The sequence below is a fragment of the Acomys minous genome (assembly GCF_964271855.1).
Source record: "Acomys minous genome assembly, chromosome: 8".
In the NCBI taxonomy this organism is placed as follows: domain Eukaryota; kingdom Metazoa; phylum Chordata; class Mammalia; order Rodentia; family Muridae; genus Acomys; species Acomys minous.
In genome coordinates, this window is record NC_140489.1 from 57982222 (window position 1) to 58000725 (window position 18504).

General features: G+C 37.5%; 1 protein-coding gene across 8 annotated transcripts in view; it reads right to left on the reverse strand.

Moving 5' to 3' along the window:
- Positions 1-18504, reverse strand: part of MIPOL1 (mirror-image polydactyly 1) — a 264768-nt gene that overhangs the window by 126616 nt on the left and 119648 nt on the right. For all 8 annotated transcript variants that reach the window (XM_084791654.1, XM_084791658.1, XM_084791651.1 and 5 more), the window contains one exon: positions 5242-5349. In XM_084791654.1, coding sequence (XP_084647780.1) covers positions 5242-5349 — 108 coding nt within the window. The remainder of the gene's footprint in view (positions 1-5241; positions 5350-18504) is intronic.

The following is an 18504-nucleotide window of genomic DNA, read 5'->3' on the forward strand; positions in this document are numbered from 1 at the left end:
ACCATAATAAAAACAACAGTAAAACAACAAAGTAAACCTATGCACAAGAAAAATAAAACAAGACAAGCAATTAGTTTTATATTCCTTCTTATAATCTGTGTAGCTATTATCTGGACTTCATATTTCCTGATCACCTAATACTTATTAACCCTTTCTGTTTCTATATGTTATACTATTCCTATCTGTGCATCTGCTTACATGAAGTAGATATAAATAATATAGGCTAGGAGCTGAATATTAGGGGGAACATGTGGGCTTTTTCTTTCTGAGATTGTGTGCCCTCACTTAATATTATGCTTTCAAAGTATCTTCACTTTGCTTAAAATTTTGTGATTTCATTTTTTTGTTTTGTTTGTTTGTTTTTGTTTTATTGAGACAGGGTTTCTCTCTGTAGCTTTGGCTGCCCTAGACTCACTTTGTAGACCAGGCTGGCCTCAAACTCACAACAACCCACTAGCTTCTGCCTCCCAAGTGCTGGGATTAAAGGCATGTACCACCACGCCCAGCTGTGCTTTCATTTCCTAAAAAGTTAAACAGAGGGGAGAGGAATAGGGTGAAAGTGGGAGAGAGGGAAGAATGGGAGGATACAAGTAATAGGATAACAATTGAGTTGTAATCTGAATAAATTAATTAAAATAAATAAATAAAGAGCTAAATAGAATTCCATTTTTATATACATCCTAGATTTTCATTAACTATTCATTCTTTGATGTGGCTTTGTACCATTTCTTTGCTATAGTGAATAAGGCAGAGATAAACTTGAGGAGCAAATATCTCTGTGATAAAGTGAGGACTTCCCTGGCATTTGCCAATGAGTGAAACAGCTAGGTGACAGCTCTAGCTCCAGTCTTCTGAGGAATCTCCAAACTGATTTCTATTTGTATTTATCTTTTGCCCTCCAAACATGAGGAGAAGGGACCCTCCTTCTCCATATATCCAAACTTTGCACTCAGATTCAGGTATGGATAAGGTGGTGTCTCAGACTAGTGTTAATTTGCATCACGTTAATGGTTAAGAACGCTGAACACTTTCAAGTACTTAATAGTCATTTGTTTTTCATTTTTGAAAACTGTCTATTAGATTCGTCAGTCCATTGGCTGACTGGTAGTTTTATTTTCTTGGTGTTTAACGCCTGTAGTTCTTTGTAATTTCTGGATAATAGCCCCTTATTTCATTCTGTGGCTCTGCTGCTTTGCTGTTCTGAAACCCATTTTCATGCAGTCCCATAAGTTGGTACTTGGAGCTACTTCCTGTGTTACCGATGTTTACAGCGGGATTTTTTAGTGCAATCACTTCAAGAGTATCCCCATGTTCTTATAGACATTTCAACATGTCTGGCTTAAATTAAGATTTTTGATTCATTTTGAAATGATTTTTGTACCAAGTGAAAGATATATCCACTTTTACTAGCATAGCTTGTTCAATTGGCTGTTTTCCAATGTATATTTCTGCCTCCTTTGTCAAATATTAAATGGGCATATCTTTACCATCCTCTATTCTATTCCATTGGTCTACCTGTCTACTTTTATAATAGGACCTCCAAGCTGTCTTTTTCAATATAGCTCTACAATATAATTTATGTTCGGTTATACTAGTGCCTCCAGCAAAGATCTGACTCTGTTTAGCTAATTTTGTGTGTTGTTGTTTTAATCTCTACTTAGCTAATGGTTTTTTCTGATCCATATAATTTTGTAACCCATTTACTGTTTTGGGGATTGGCTGTTTGTTATCCTTTTTCTTGTTTCTTTTCTTTTACCTTTGGTTTTTCAAGACAGGGTTTCTCTTTGTGGCCCTGGCTCTTCTGGCGGCTTGCCTTCACTGTGCTGAAAGGTGCTATGAGGAGAACAGTACCAGAGGAGAACAATAATCATTACATTCACCCAGATATGAGCCAGTTTGAGTTACAGTAATATCTGGTTTGGCAAGATATGGCCACTGTTGCAATGGTGGCACAAATGTTATGGCTTAACTAACCACTTTCTGACTGGATTTAAGGCCCTCTTCATGAAATGGAACCCATAGCTGGCACTGTTCATGAGGCCAAGAACCAATGGCTAGAGAGGCCATAGACCCTAAGGGGGAACCTACTACTACTAGTTTGCTAAGAGACATGGTACTAAAATGACCCTTAATGACTTATCACTATACCTATAGATCAGTGGGTCTCCCGGCTTTCATCAGAGACACTCTTCTTGCAGTAGATGGCAATTAACACGGAGACAGATCCACAACTAGGCAATGTATAAAGCATAAGACACTTTGGAGCAAACAGCCACAGTGGGAGACTTATAATTCACTCCTTCTCCAGGCCTCAGGGATATTGGCGGAAGAAACTTCTTAAGCTTATGAGAACCAGAGGTTATGGCACTTGCACATATGAAGTCACAGAGACTTTGGCAGAATGCACAAGACCTGAGTAAGTTCAAACCAGATAAAATCCCAGTCTAAAACAGATGGGTAGGTATGCAGGCCCACTCCAAGTGGAGGTGCTACTGGTATTTGATAGCTCCGAGAGAAGGGGAGTCAGTTTTCTTTAATGGTGTTATCTGTGGCATATTGGCCACATTCGTGGGCAGGCTCACACAATGAGGAGAGTTGGGTGACACAAACTAGACTCAATGGGGTGAGAGAGGAAAGAGGGAGAGGAGAACATTAAGTTTGTTAGGTAGCGAAGTGGCAGTGGATTTATAGGAGTTGGGGTAAGGATGAATATGATGAAAATACATTGTATGAAATTTGCAAAGAATAAAATATTATTTAAAAATCCTTGCTAGTTTAACAAAGAATTACTATTAATATTTACCAAAAAATCTGATGTTATACCCCAGAATTATAAATAATTTAGAAAGAATTTTCTAGTTATTATGATAAACGTATACTTATTTGAATAACAAAAAATTCCTAAAAGTGTTTCCTTTTACAGTGACTATAGCTTTGCCATCATTACCAGTTCATAGAGTTCTATATAATAATGATCATTAACTTTGATTTTAAAAAACCCACAAATATCTTATTATACCTCCAATATTTCTTTTTTTAATTTTTCTTTTTAAACTATTTTTATTAAATATTTTAAAATATGCATTAATATTATTACACTGCCTAAACAACCTAAAGCAAGAAGAACCACAAAACAATCAGGAATTATATAAATGTTACATTCATAGTGTTTGGGCTACTTGTATTGGCAACCTTGAAGAAAACATTTTCCTATCTTGGTGAGTCTAAAATTCTGAATGTAAGATCTATCACATCTTGTCATTGTCAACTTAAAATATCTATCTAGACCTAAAACATCTTAACCCCTAAACAGCTAAGCTTAATTGTAAAACTAAACTACCTGGTCTTCAATCACATCAGAAACTTGAGAAGGAATAAAATTAATTACCTGAGTATGCCTGGAGTGCAAGTTAGCAGCTTCCCAAAAGAGAAGATGACAGAGACAGTTTGCTGCCTGAAAAGTCACCCAAAACTCTCTATAACGTTGGAGCATCATCTTCAGCCTTCTGGCCCAATATATCTGACAGACATAGTTGTGAGGCAGAAACTACTGAGGACTTGCTTAGCCTGTCTTGGCAGAGTTTGGCTGTTAACTCTGCCTGCATCTAAGCTTGCCCATTTTTCTCAGAACTCTGCATGTATTTCTCCCAATAAATAGCTGGTACCATTTAAATACATTTACCATTAAAATGCAAACTCAACAGAAATTTACACTACTGCTCATAGTTACTCTGTTAATAACTACCAAATTAGAATTTTTATCTTGGGCCCTGTTGTAACTTCAATCAACCAAAACATACGGTGCATATGATCTGTCCTGAGTCCTCATAACAGGTTATCATGCTTGGTGGAGGACGACTTCAGAACACTTATCATCCAGTCTGCATGTGCAACACACTTTAAAATGTTACTATACCTAAGTCTCATAAAAGTATATATTCTTTAGGGACAATCTGTAACCCTCTCTTCTCTATATTTTGGTCTAATTGTAAATTTAATAGAAAATAGATTAATATCAACAAAGTTGAATTTCAAAACTATTTTATAGGATAATCTATTATTAAGTTTCACACTTTGTAAAGCTTTAAAAGGCTTTCCACATTTTTCAATGTGCGCATGTGTGTGGTGTGTATGCTTGTATTCTTGTGTGGTGTTCATGTGGAAGTCAGAGATTGATATCAGGTGACTTTTAGTTGTTCTTCGTCTTCGTGAAGCCAGGACCTCTATGACCCTGCAGCTCATGGACTTGGATAGACTGCCTGGCCAGAAAGCACCTAGGACTTCCTGTGGGTGCTGGGTACCTTAACTCAAGTCCCCATGCTTGCACAGCAAGATATTACTGACTGAGCCATCACCACAGCCTTTATTCACTTCTAAAGGATTTTTTGTCAGTTTTGGTTTACTATATGAGACTTTTAATACCATGATATTTATTTACAATCTAAGGTAAAGATGAATTTAAGGGAAATAACTATAATATAATCCTAGCAAATCTTTTGCTGCACACACACACACACACACACACACACACACACAAAAGATGACTCTTTTTGTTCCTCACAGACTACACTTGTTAATGTTTCAGAGACACTCTCCTGAAAACTGAAGTAACTTATAGGTAGAAGGGAAAGTCAGGAGCACTGCCACCACCAATAGTAAGACTCATGTAAAGGGTTTTTTTGTCATGACTACTGGATCTATATTACAGTGATAGAATATGTCATAAAATGCATCTGTCACTTTTTTAAAGTTCTAGTTGAATACACTGTCTTTCTTTTCTTTAAACATTTTAAGTAGTCCTTCAATTTCCAATCACAGTCACATGTCCTTCAACCAGTGTCAGTTCTCTGGGTGACAAATACAATAACACATTTAAAATTAATTATCATAATAAATGTTGCTACAAAGAAAAGGGAGATGATTTATTATTTCTTTTGGCATGGCCACTTCTTATTAAGTATAAAAGCTAATAACTTAAAAACAGAAAGAGAATGAATATGCACCAAAAGGTATTAATATGCAACCACTCAAAATTCAGAAATATGTTTTTTTCATGTACACATACATGAAATAAAATAATACCATAACAGAAGGTGCTGTATCTGTGTTTAAAGAAGGGGTTGTTGGCAAACAGCACAGCTCACTTTTGCTGAAATGTACACAACTGATATATGCAGCACAGAAAGCTGGCACCAAGGGCTTACAACCTTAATTTGCCTGCAAGAAGGAACAGCCATTTACCTTCAGAGCACGTTCCTGATTGTTTTCAGCAGTCGGATGTCTCGTGTTGTTTGCTGAAGTCTGGTTCTGCTCTTTCAGACGATGAAGCTCCTGGTGCAGCCGTTTGCACTGCAACAAGGGAAGAATCCCATTAAGGAAAGGAGTTAGCATTTTTTTTTAAACCATGCCATATGAATTAATGTAAATAGCACCACTGCATTCTCTCAAAGACAAGGGGTTCTTTTGGAACAAGATGAGAGGTAAAAATAAAGTTGAATACAAACAAAATTACACTATTTATAAAACTTTGGTAATCCAATTACAATTTTAAATTGGTCTTATTATAAGTATTATATTGAAAATATTTACCTTCATAAAATTAAGTTCAAACTATAGTCAAATTATTTCATTTGCTGGTCAAATATTTCTGGTTATAAAGCCACTGTTGAAATTAAAAGCATGTGTCTACATTCACGTTGAACTTGTAATAAATCATGATATTGCCTACGGTCAATTTCTACTAATCTTATAAAAATAAAAACATGGTAAGTGACAATCCAGATTCTTACTTATTTAAAACATTTTACATAATACCTGTGCAAATTATAAAATACAGTGTAAATGATACAATTTACTTAAAGCATTGCTTAAAGCATTAAAATATCAAAGCCATGGCTCAGTAACAAAATTAAAAGCTAGTCCTATTTTAACTGCTTTTAAAAGTAATATATTTGAGTAATAAACAATAAATATGCATATTGATTTAAGATCTGGACAATACCCTTTCTAGAGTACCTGACAAACAAACAGCTTCTTGCCATAGTAAATTTAAAAAATGGGTAGTTTTCATTGGACAATCAAAATGCAGCTATAATCCAAACTGGTACTTCTTACTCTGACCTCAATAGTAATATATCTTATGTATCAGTACTTCCTTGTCATAATTTACAAATCTTCTGAAAAGAGGAAAAGTCTTAACAGACTCTTGTTGATTAGATTACATGATGTTGATATACACACATAAAATTGACTGTACACAGATCATGCATACAAAATACTGTTAGCACATTTACAAATTAAATAAAAAAACCACAAACTCAAGACATTTCAAGTTAATATTAATTTGACTTAGCTGATACCTTTGTTGAAGATGAGTTCTGGGGGTTTGGTCTGAGAGGAAAAGTGTTTGCTGAACAAATGAGGCCCAGAATTTGCATCACTGGAACTACCAAAAAAGTCAGACGTGATAACAGCAGTGCAACCTCTGCGCCCCTAAGCCGTGGTGGGATGGGGAGATAGGAGAAACCCCAGAAGGCCATGGCCCAGCTAGCTGGGCAAATAAATCTCACATCAAATAAAGTGGGAAGTGAGAACTGACACCTGACGGTATCCTCAAAACTCCACTTTCTGCTATGGCATGGATACGCCTCAACACACACAAATGAACGTCATGTAAATATTCAGTATGTACACTGTATGAACACACACAGACAACAATATCCTTAGAATGTGAAATGGTGCTTACTGGTTAGGCAGCAGTACTCTGGATTGCCATGTTCACTCTGCCAAGTGTTAGGTGACAATCTAATTCATCTATCACACTTTTAAAATTATGTAAGAACTTTGTGATCTATCTCCATTAATTTTTATTTGGAGGAAGCATGATCATGACTACAGTTTATCTATTTTTTAAGCTCAAACCAATAAAATTTTTGTCTCATACAGAAGACAAAAAATATGACCTATGAGCATAAATTACATAAATATCAAGACAGCTTTTGTTCTACTATAATCATGTCTATTTTAAAATTATTTTTAATGACATGATTAAATATCAAAAATTAAAGACTAAATGGCCAATGGAAATTCAAAGGCAAAGTAAATCATTGCAGCCATAGAATAAAATTTATTTTTTAATGAAACAGTAATTCTGATTTGGGCTTATATTGGGAATATTATTCTGTAAGTTGAAACTAAAGGAAAAAAAGATAAAAGGAAAAGAATGAAGGTGGAATCAAGAGAATCATGGAAAAAATGAGAGACATCAAGAGTTGTCTGACACAGGGGAACTCCACCCATGATATCTAAACAACATGGTGGCCTAACAAGACCTGAAGAAGTAAGTACAACACCAATAGGCATGCTAACATGGAAGGGAAAATTTTCATGGCACCCACCAAAAAATGAAAAACTACAGGCGACTAATGAGAGTAGGAGAAACACCTTTCCCCAGGGATGAGCCCCTTATTGGGTATCCAGTTCTAAGTGGTCATCTCTGAAATAGTAAACATACAACTACAGACTAAGCAGGCTATATTTATATATTTAGGAACGCTTGCCCATGTACGCGTGCGCGCGTGCGCGCGTGCACACACACACACACACACACACACACACACACATTACTACAAGAAGAAGCCATATTTTTGAGAAGGAACAAGGTATGTGTGGGGTATGTGAGAGGGGTTGTAGTGAGAAGAGACAAGATAGAAAATAATGTAATTATATTTTAATTTAAAATTTTATAAGGAGCTGTCTGGAAACCTCTTTTTATTACAGAAAATTTGAAATATTTTCTCAAAAATAAAAACTTTTACCATGCACCTGATGTAAAAACAATAACAAAATGTATTATTTCATATAATAAATGTACCACAGTTTCTTTGTCCATTCTTCTACTGAGGGACACTTAGGCTGTTTCCATGTTCTGCCTATTATGAATAAGGCTGCTATGAACATGGTTGAGCATATGTCCCTGTTGTGTGGTGGAGCATTTTCTGGGTATATTCCAAGGAGTGGAATAGCTGGGTCTTGAGGAAGCCCTATTCCCATTTTTCTGAGAGAGCACGAGATAGATTTCCAAAGTGGTTTTACCAGTTTGCATTCCCACCAGCAATGAAGGAGTGTTCCTCTTTCTCCACATCCTCGCCAGCATGTGGTGTTGCTTGAATTTTTGATCTTAGCCATTCTGATGGTTATAAGATGGAATCTCAGAGTTATTTTGATTTGCATTTCCCTGATGACTAAGGACGTTGAGCATTTCTTTAACTGTTTCTCAGCCATTCGATATTCCTTTGTTGAGAATTCTCTGTATAGTTCTGAGCCCCATTTCTCACTGGGGTTATTTGGTTTGGTGGTGTTTAATTTCTTGAGTTCTTTATGAAGTTTGGATATTAGACCTTTGTCAGATGCAGGGTTGGTGAAGATCATTTCTCAGTCTGTAGGCTGTCACTTTGCTCTGTTGACTGTGTTTCCTTCCTTACAGAAGCTTCTCAGCCTCATGAGGTCCCATTTCTTAATTGTTGACCTTAAGGCCTGGGCTGTTGGTGTTCTGTTCAGGAAGTTGTCTCCTGTGCTAATGTGTTCCAGGCTCTTCCCCCACTTTTTCTTCTAACCAATTTAGTGTCTCTGGTTTTATGTTGAGGTCTTTAATCAACTTGGACTTGAGTTTTGTGCATGGTGACAAATAGGGTCTAATTGCATTTTTTTTTTTACATGTAGACATCCAGTTAGACCAACACCATTTGTTAAATATGCTATCCTTTTTCCATTGAAGGATCCAGAGCGTCCTAGAAACCTACAAGAACATTATGAAGGGCAGATCTGGGCCTGGAGGTTCTGCTCAAACTATGGCACCGGCCAAGGACAATACATGCAGTAAACTTTGAACTCCTACTCAGATCTAGCCAATGGACAGGGCATTGTCCACCATTGAGTGGAGAGTGGGGACTGACTTTCACATGAACTCTGGTGCCCCATATTTGACCAGTCTCCTGGACGGGGAGGCCTGGTGGCACTCAGAGGAAGGATAGTAGGCTACCAAGAAGAGATTTGATACCCTATGAGCATATACAGGGGGAGGAGGTCCCCATCAGTCACAGTCATAGGGGAGGGGAGTGGGGGAAAGCGGGAGGGAGGGAGGAATGGGAGGATACAAGGGATGGGATAACAATTGAGATGTAATATGAATAAAGTAATAAAAAACAAATAAACTGCACTACACAGATGGAGAAAGATGTATTATTTTGCTTAAGGTATATGTGTGAAATATATTTTTATGCTTATAAGCTTTGAATTTAATATTCATCTGAGATTTACACAGTGAGAGAAAAATGATTTTGTAAAAATAAGTTTTAAAAGTAGAATAAAAGTTCTTACTACATATACAGTTGTGATTTGTATTTAACTATATTGAAGATTTCTTTATATCTATTTAATCCCATATTATTTCTTTGTGGAATTACATATTTTTCAAGTTCAACATACTTCCCATAATGAAATATTTGCATACACTTTCGGTTTTTGCCTCTTTTTTCTTTTTGTAAAAATTTTAGTTTTGAAATTTATTTTTAAAAGATGTAAATGTCTATCACCAGCAAGTGTTATATAATATCATTGTAATTTATGATTTTATATGTTTGTAAGGTAGGTAAAGATCTTAACCTTTTAATTTATACTTAAATTTCTTTGGCAGAAAGAGGCACACAATGGCACAACAGAACATGTTGTAACTATGACAAACATGTCAAATGAACATTATACTTTCTCAGGTTCTGAACAAATGAAACATATGTAACAAATTTATTATTCTTTGAACATTGCCAATATTTCCTGTATAAAGAAACACCTATTCTAAAGTGCATTAGTCCAATATTTATCAATCACTTTATTAAGTAGTTTCAAATAATGAGAACACAGAATTTGAATTAAATAAAAAGATCTACACCCAGTGAAGGAGACAATAAACACAAAATGTATAGGACAATAAAGGAGGAAATAAGCATCACGGGCAGCATGTACTACAAGCACTCTGAAGAGGGATTACACACAGGCCTTGACACGTCCTTCCACCACATGGGTCCCAGGAACTGAAGTCTCATAGTTTTTAAAACCGTGTGTGTATAAAGGGTAAAAATCCATTATTAATTAAGACTCTTGCTTCTATCTTCACCTATTCTTCCTTGTATCCATTTGCTTCAAAATTCCAATGACTATAGTTTTTATTTGTATACATATTCTTTTATTCTTTTTCAATTCTGTCTGTCCATCTTTCCCCTCATATTAATATTTCCTGTATGTTTAAATATACTATTTTATGTTTCTGTGTTTTCCTATCACCACAAACGATTATGTCTCAAATTTGTGACCGCGCACTTTCAATTGTCCTCGCAGTGGACTGCTTTGTCACGTGGTGTGCTGCTTTGCCTGTATCCATCTTCACAGTTGACTCCTTTACTGGCACTATTGCCTACGAGTAGACTTGTTACATTGGTCAGCATTTGCTTCTACTAGACGACCCAAACCAACTCACCCACAGCAGGTTTACATGGCAATGACCCAGGCTGAGGACTTCTTACTAAGAATTATGTAACTTGAAGGCTCTCTTTTTGTATAACACAGGATGAACATCTCAGCATAATTTTCTCCATCTAGGCCCAAGACAAATTTCCTATCATTTCTCTGAACCAGTAGTTTTCAGACCACTGTTCATGTTAAATAATGTGACCAAACTTACAATTGTGTAAAAAAAAAAAAATGAATTTTTCACAGAATTTATCCACACTTCATTCGCGGCTCATTTTCTATGGCCAAGCAGTAAAAGGATAGAAAATAGTGCCTACATCACCCAAAGTGACAAAATAGAGACCTGAGGGGCAGATCTAAGAACCTGTAAAAAAAAAGAAAAGTGGAGTGTGGCTTTGCCATGACCGTAACCTTTGTGCTGTCATCAGAGGAGACGGCAGAATCCCTGGAGCTTACTGGCTGCCAGCAAAAGGTCCACAGTCATTGGGACACTTTGTCCCAAGGGAATGAGATCGAGAGTGATACAGTAGGAAATCTGACACTCTTGTTAGCCTCCGTGCATGCATGAATGCAAATAACTGTATACACCCATGTGTTTAAACCTCAGGTACATACACCAATGTCACAAATATACACACATGAGAAGCACATATATATATAAAGAAATAAAATGACATGATAAATTACAAAGGTAGAGATGTCAAAAGGAAATTTACTGTTAATTAATGGGCTAAGAGTCAAAGGAAGTTTACTATCAATTAATGGGTTAAGAGTCAATTAGGCCATTTGCAATATGAGATTTTTATTTAGATATAGCTTCAGAATAAAGAAGCACATCTGAAACAGATCATAGGGACCCAACTCTTCACTAAGAGTGAAAGGGCGAGGCACTACTCAGTGCTTTTGAGTATGTTAACAGTCTCTAAGTCTCTATTGCAAGCACATTTTGATATGTTCCCCTTTGGAATAACTGAAACAATCATGGAAAACCATTTGGTCATTTGACTGACAGTTGATGGATCTTTCCCCTATACTTTGCTTAATGAGTTGGGAGCTAATGGTCAAGAATCCATTTCTTTTGATAATTATCTGGACTGCTACCATAGTAGATTATAGCATGTCACTTCCACACCAACAACTCCATGCCATCTGAGAGACTCACTGTAACCATGGCTACTGCTGAAGCCATGGCTTCTGTTTCAGGAGGCTTTGTTACAGTCATAGCTGTTCCAGACAGCTTGCATCAGCGTTTGGAGACTTCAATCATGATAAGCCTTACTGACCTTTTCATGACTGAATCTATCTGGCAGATATTCTCACTCAGGCAAGGAGTGAGCACGTCCTGGATGATTCAGTAATGACTTGTGATTGGGGTAAATGTAAGGCTCATGACTGGGACATATGTGAAACACGGTTGACAGAACAGGAATTACATAGACACCAGGCTGTGACTGGTGGAATCACAAGCCTGTGCACTGTCACTGCTTATGATCCCAGTGTGGTTTTTTCCTGTGTTCTTCATCACTGGCTAAGTAAGGTAGGCTAGTTGCAGGAACTTCAGACAACACAAGAGCATTTTAGTCTGTTCAGTGGCAGCAGCAAAAAGTGGCTGAAAAGTTCAAAGGATAACTGAAAGATGAAATTTCTGAGGGTCAGTGGCTGTGAAGAGCAAGAAGCAACAGAACTCTGGAACGCCAGGCTACTGACCAAATGCAGAGGGCTGCTGAGTTAAAAGCCAAAGGCCTAGAACCCCAAAGCTCAAGAGTTCTAATAAGTAGCTGTTGGGTATCTTAAGAATTAAGGGTTCCAAACCCCAAAACTCAAGAACTCTAACACTCTTTGCTGGTTTCTGGGATGTTGCCCAGAGCATTACTCAAATCCAGAGCAATAAAATTCTAACTAAAGCATATGGAGCTATAAGTCACTGGTTTTGAAAGAATGGAGTCAAGAATTAGAGCCCAAGCCTCTGGGGTCTGAATTTGCTTTGGCCTGAATACCTACATGAGTTGTAAGCCTCTGGCTTTAACAGCTTAGAGGCACTGGCCACTAGTACTTAGGACCTACATCTACAAGAGTAAGCTCATGTGTCCAGCTCGAGCTGCCATAACTAAAGGAATTGCTCTTTGCCTATTTGTGATTTCTACTCCAGTAGAACAAAAGGGCTTTCTTCACTCTTGTCATAAAAATGTTTTTTCTGAATCTGACAGAATTTGTTCCATGACGTTACAGAATTGCCATAGTTTTGATAGAATGACACTGGTTATTATGGCTTGAATGCAAAACATCCGAAATAAGATTAAGCGTTTCACCACATTGTCTCCAGTTGTTGGTGCTATGTTGGAATTGTGCAGCCAGAGGCCCTGGGGTTGGGACTTCAGGCTTGATGGCCTAGACCAATTTCCTGCCATTACTTCGCTTCCTGACCCAAAAAGCAATATGACCAGTAGAGTGCCACTACTGCCTTCATGCTTTCTTCCCTGTCACGGACTGTGGCAAAGAAATCCGTCCTTTCTTAAGTTGCTTCTTGCCAACAGAACAAAGATGAAAATAACTAATAGGGGAATTATATTTTAAGAAGTTCATATACTTCAGAGATACCCAATCAAAGGAATGGACAGAAAAGAGATTGTATTTGCGGTTTCCTTTAAAATACCAGGAGTAATGAATTAAGACTCTTTTTGTTTTGACTTTCTGAGAGGGTCTTGGTATGCAGATAAAGCTATGCTCCAGCTCATGGCCTTCTTGCCACAGGTGCTTGGCTTACACATGCATAGCATAAAGTCTGACTGCAGAATTTAAAAGATCATTATGGGAGGAAAAATTATCATAGCAATTCATGGCAGTAACTCTACAAGGTCAGTGATAACAAAATACTACACTTTCCACTGTAAACGGATAGGAAAAACTTTACAAACCAAGAAAGCAAAACATACAGAAGTCATGGTGAAATTTTATAAAATGAAATCACTATACCATACTACAAACTTCTCTGGATCATCTTAGTTAGGGTTTCCATTGCTGTGGAGAGATATGATGACCATGGCAACTCCTAATACGGAAAACATTTCACTGGAGACTGGGTTACAGTTCAGAGCTTTAGTCCACTGTCCTCATGGCAGGAAGCATGGCACTGTGTAAGCGGGCATGGTGCTGGAGAAGGAGCTGAGAGTTCTGCATCTGGATGACAGGCAGCAGTAAGAGAGTGACAGAGTAGCTGGCTGGAACACCTGAAACCTCAAAACCTGCTCCCAGCTACACACTTCCTTCACCAAGGCCACACCTCCCAACAATGCCACTCTCTATGAGCCTAAGGGGGCTAATTTTATTTGAAGCACCACATTCATCAGTATGAATTCTTAAATGTTATATCAAACACTGTGATGCCTGCTTTATTTTGTGTTTTCATCGGGTTTTGAAAGAATAATTTAAATTTGCCTTTAGTTCCTAGCAAATAGTTCTGCAAATCTGTTTCAGATTTACAAACATCAGCTATTTCTCCTTCTGTACAAACTTGCTTTAGGCAAAAAAATCACCCTAACTGCTCTATTGCCAAACATCTTTCCACTTGGACATCTTGCTTTACAGACAAAAATAGTATCAAACTCTTCCAGTGAAATCAGAAAGTAAACTTTGGAGTCTCAGTAAATTCTGCATTTTGAACCACAGATGTTTAGAAGCACTTAATATTGAACAAGGCTTTGTTCCTTTACATAATGATAAATATGGTTAAAAATAACTTTATATTTTGAAATGATAATAATGATAATCACAATGCTTTTCCAACATTACATTTAAAAGATCTAAAAAAGTAATTTTCAAAATAACTAACAAAAACCCAACAATTTGATTTAGATTATCAGTTTTATGAAAATTAAAAAGAAAAAAATCATCTAAATCGCTGAAATTACATTTGCTACTTGTGATGTTTTGAATAAGAATGGCCCCAAAGGGCTAGGTGTGGTGGCACACACCCTTAATCCCTGCACTTGGAAGGCAGAGGCAGGTGGAGCTCTATGAATTTGAGACCAACATGGTCATTAAGTGAATCCAGTACATCCAAGGCTACACAGAGAAACTCTGTCTCACCCCACCCCCACCCCCCAAAAAAAAAGGAAAGAAAGAAAAAAGAATGGTTCCAATAGGCTCCTATATTTGAATGCCTAGCCACCAGATAGTGCCATTAGGAGTGGCCTTGTTAAAGTAAGCATGGCCTTGCTTGAGGAAGTGTGTCACTGGGTGTGGGCTTTGAGGTTTCAAACCTCTATGCCAGGCCAGTCTGTTTCTCTCTATCTACGGGTCAGGATGTAGAACTCTCAGCTACTTCTCTAGCACCATGCCTGGTGGCATGCTACCATGGTCCCTGCCATGATGATAATGGGTTAACCCCTAAAACTGTAAGCAAGTCCCCAATTATATGCTTTCTTTTTTAAGAGTTGCCTTATTAGTTCCAGCACTCAGGAGGCAGAGGCAGGTGGATCGCTGTGAGTTTGAGGCCAGCCTGGTCTACAAAGTGAGTCCAGGACAGTCAAAACTACACAGAGAAACCCTGTCTCAAAAAACCAATAAAATAAAATAAAATAAACATTAAAAAAAAAAAAAGAGTTGCCTTAGCCAGATGCACACCAGGGAGGCAGAGGCGGGTGAACTGCTATGAGTTCATAGCCAGCGTAGTCTACAAAGCAAGTCCAGGACTGCTAAGGCTACACAGAGCAACCCTGTCTCAAAAAAACTTAAAAAAAAAAAAAAGCTGCCTTCGTCCTGTTGTCTCTCTCTCTTTTTAAAAATTAATTTACATATTTATTCACTTTACATCCTGGTCATAGCCCCCATCCCTCCTCTCTTCCCTTCCTCTCCCACTCCTTCCCTCCCCTATCTCTCAGATAAGGGGAGCTCCCCTTCCTATCCACCCAGCTCATCAAGTTCAATCAGGACTGTCCTTGTCCTCTTCCCCTGTACCCTGGCAATGCAGTCCGCCCCTTCACAGCAATAGAACAATGACTAAGATAGAAGGTGGTACCAAAAAGTGGAATACTGCTGCGACAGGCCTGACCATACGGTTTGAGGAACATGGAAGACTTTGGGATTTTGGACTATAAAAAAGAGTTGAATGCTTTTAGTAGGACTTGATGAGGCATACTAGTAGGAGCATGGAACTAAGAACAATGTACCTTATGACATACTGGCTCAAGAGGTTGCATGGGGGAAAAAAATTAGTAAGTAGCCTAGAAACCATTCTTGTGATATTTTAGTAATGAATGTGGCTGCTTTCAGCCTTTTCCTGAAAAATCTGCTTGCAGCTAATTGAAGAGATTAGGATTAATGACCTTGCAAGAGGAGATTTCAAGACATCCTAGTGTTAATAATCTCTCTTATTCATATTTATAATGAAAAAAGCAAGCTGGATTAAGAGAAATGCATAATGTAAAAGATAAGAGGAGCACCAGGAAGTATAATGGAATTATGTCCAGTTTTCAAGTAGATACAAAGTTTTTTTAGATCCTGAGGCTTAATGGAATAAAGGGAGTGCTGACCTCAAGGCAAGACCCCACCAAGATAACCTTCCAATTTGTGAAAAAAGAACTAAAAGCTTAAGCAAAGAAGTAAACCATAAACCAATGTAAATTAACAAGGGAGCCCAGTTTCAGCCCCATCAAACAACAGAACTTGGTAGCTTTGGCCATATGGTTTTGACATTCCAGTTAAAAGGATACATGACAGGGACTGTGGAATCTCCCTTCTCAGCTATGGAAAGCTACTGAGGCCAGCAATTTGTCAGGGGTCTCTCGGCATGGAGGCCCAGAGAAGCCACTGTGTGAAGCTGTGAAAGTGAAGCCTGGACCCCAAAATGTGTGAGGTGTCTGAGTTGTGGGATGCCTGCCAAGAACTTTAGACCGGCTATGGAACCAGCCCACAACAGAGAAGTGTGTGGCACTCAACAAAGCTGGAGATCCCAAGATCATTTCCCACCAGACATGAACATACAGAATTAGAGATTTCTCTGCTGGATTTTAGACTTGCTTTGGTCCAGTATTTCCTCACTATGCTTCCATTCCTCCCCTTTTGAATAGTACTGTCTATTCTGTGCCACTGTATGTTAGCAGTATGTAGCCTTTTTTATTTTCATTTTACAGGTGGTTACAGTTACGAGATTGCCATGAGTCTCAGGAGAGACTTTAGGCCTAAACACTGTTGAGACTGTGATAAACTATGGGGACTTTTGAAGTTGGATTGAATGCATTTTACATAATGCTATGGGTACAAGCTGGTGGGGATAGAAAGTGAAATATGGATACTTGAATAAGCATAACCACCATATATGTGCTCATATATATGAATGCTTAGTCACAGGCAGTAGCACTATTTGAGAAAGATTAGGAGGTGTGCTGTTGAAGTAGGTGTGTCCTTGATAGAGGAAGTGTGTCACCAAATATAGGCTTTGAGGTTTCAAAAGCCCAAGCCAGTCCCAGGGGCATTCATTCTCTCTTCCTGCGTCTTGCATATCTGGATGCAGACCCCTCCTCTACTTCTCCCACCCCACGCCTGCCTGTACACTGCCATTATCCCCAACGTGATGAAAATGGACTAACCTCAAGCCCTCAAATAAACGCTCAATTACATTTTTAGAAAAGTTGCTTTGGTTGTGGTGTCTTTTCACAGTAATAGAACAATGACTAAGACACTATTGGTTATATGATGTCTATAAATGTAATTATGCATATGTGTATAAAATGTAACCCAATTGTTCAATCAATATTAACAGAACACCCAACAGGCAACATACAACATGTCAGTCAAGAATGTTTCTACACAGTTATACAAAGATACACACACACACACACACACACACACACACAGACACAGACACACACACAGACACACACACACTCCTTTCATGTGAAAGTTAATAACAAGCAATTTAATAACAAAGTAACTATGGCCATTTCAAAGTACTAACTTATTCTGGAAACAGTATAAAGTACATTTTAAATTATGAAACAAAAGTTTAGTATAAGAGTTATTATTGTTTATTAGTAAAAATTATTAAATATGATACAAATAGCCTTTTTATTTATGACATTCTTTCATTTTATTTTTAAGCTGTATTCATAAAAAGTTATTCATTTGAAAAACCATGATTTGCATTCAATTCCAGTATAAAATACCATATATGTTAGTAATAGTTAATCTAGCATAAAATGCCACATAAATTAGCAATAGTTAATAAACTCATAGTAATTAGCATCAGTAACTGTCATCTTCATGTACATCCTAATAGGTGGATGTAAATCCTAATAGGAAGAGAAGCAGATACAAAGTCATATATAGCTTCTCCAATATCACTCAACCAGAACTGGGATTGAGATTCAACCAGTAGAGTGCAATTATGAACAATTATATTAAACATATACAATAGTGAGAGAATAAAAATGGCTACAATGATAGGAAATGGCATGATATTAAAATTAAAATGTGGGGCCATAGATGCTTTTTTCTTTCTTCTTCCTCTCTTTTTGTTTTTGTTTTGTTTTTTCAAGACAAGGTTTTACTATATAGCCTTGGCTGTCCTAGACTCATGCTGTAGACCAGGCTGGCCTCTAACTCACAGCAATCCATCTGCCTCTGCCTCCCGAGTGTTGGTATTAAAGGCATGTGCCACCACGCCTGGCCTAGATACTTAAAAAACAAACAAACAAACAAACAAACAAAAAACCCAAAAACCTCTCTTGTAGATTGAGTTGAACCAAGCAACCTGATTTAAATTTCTTTAGTGCAACAAAACTTCTGCTCTTCTTCCCCAGCTCAGCAAAAGGGCCTCTGTGAAGAATGATAAAAACCGCTGAACTGATCTTCATAGTCCTGGCAATCTGTAGTTTTTTCAACATGACAGTTGTTAGAAGGATGGGACAATAGATAGTGATACCCTGACATGTCAAGAAGACTCTATTGTTTTACTAGAGACCAAAAAAAAAAAAATTTTCC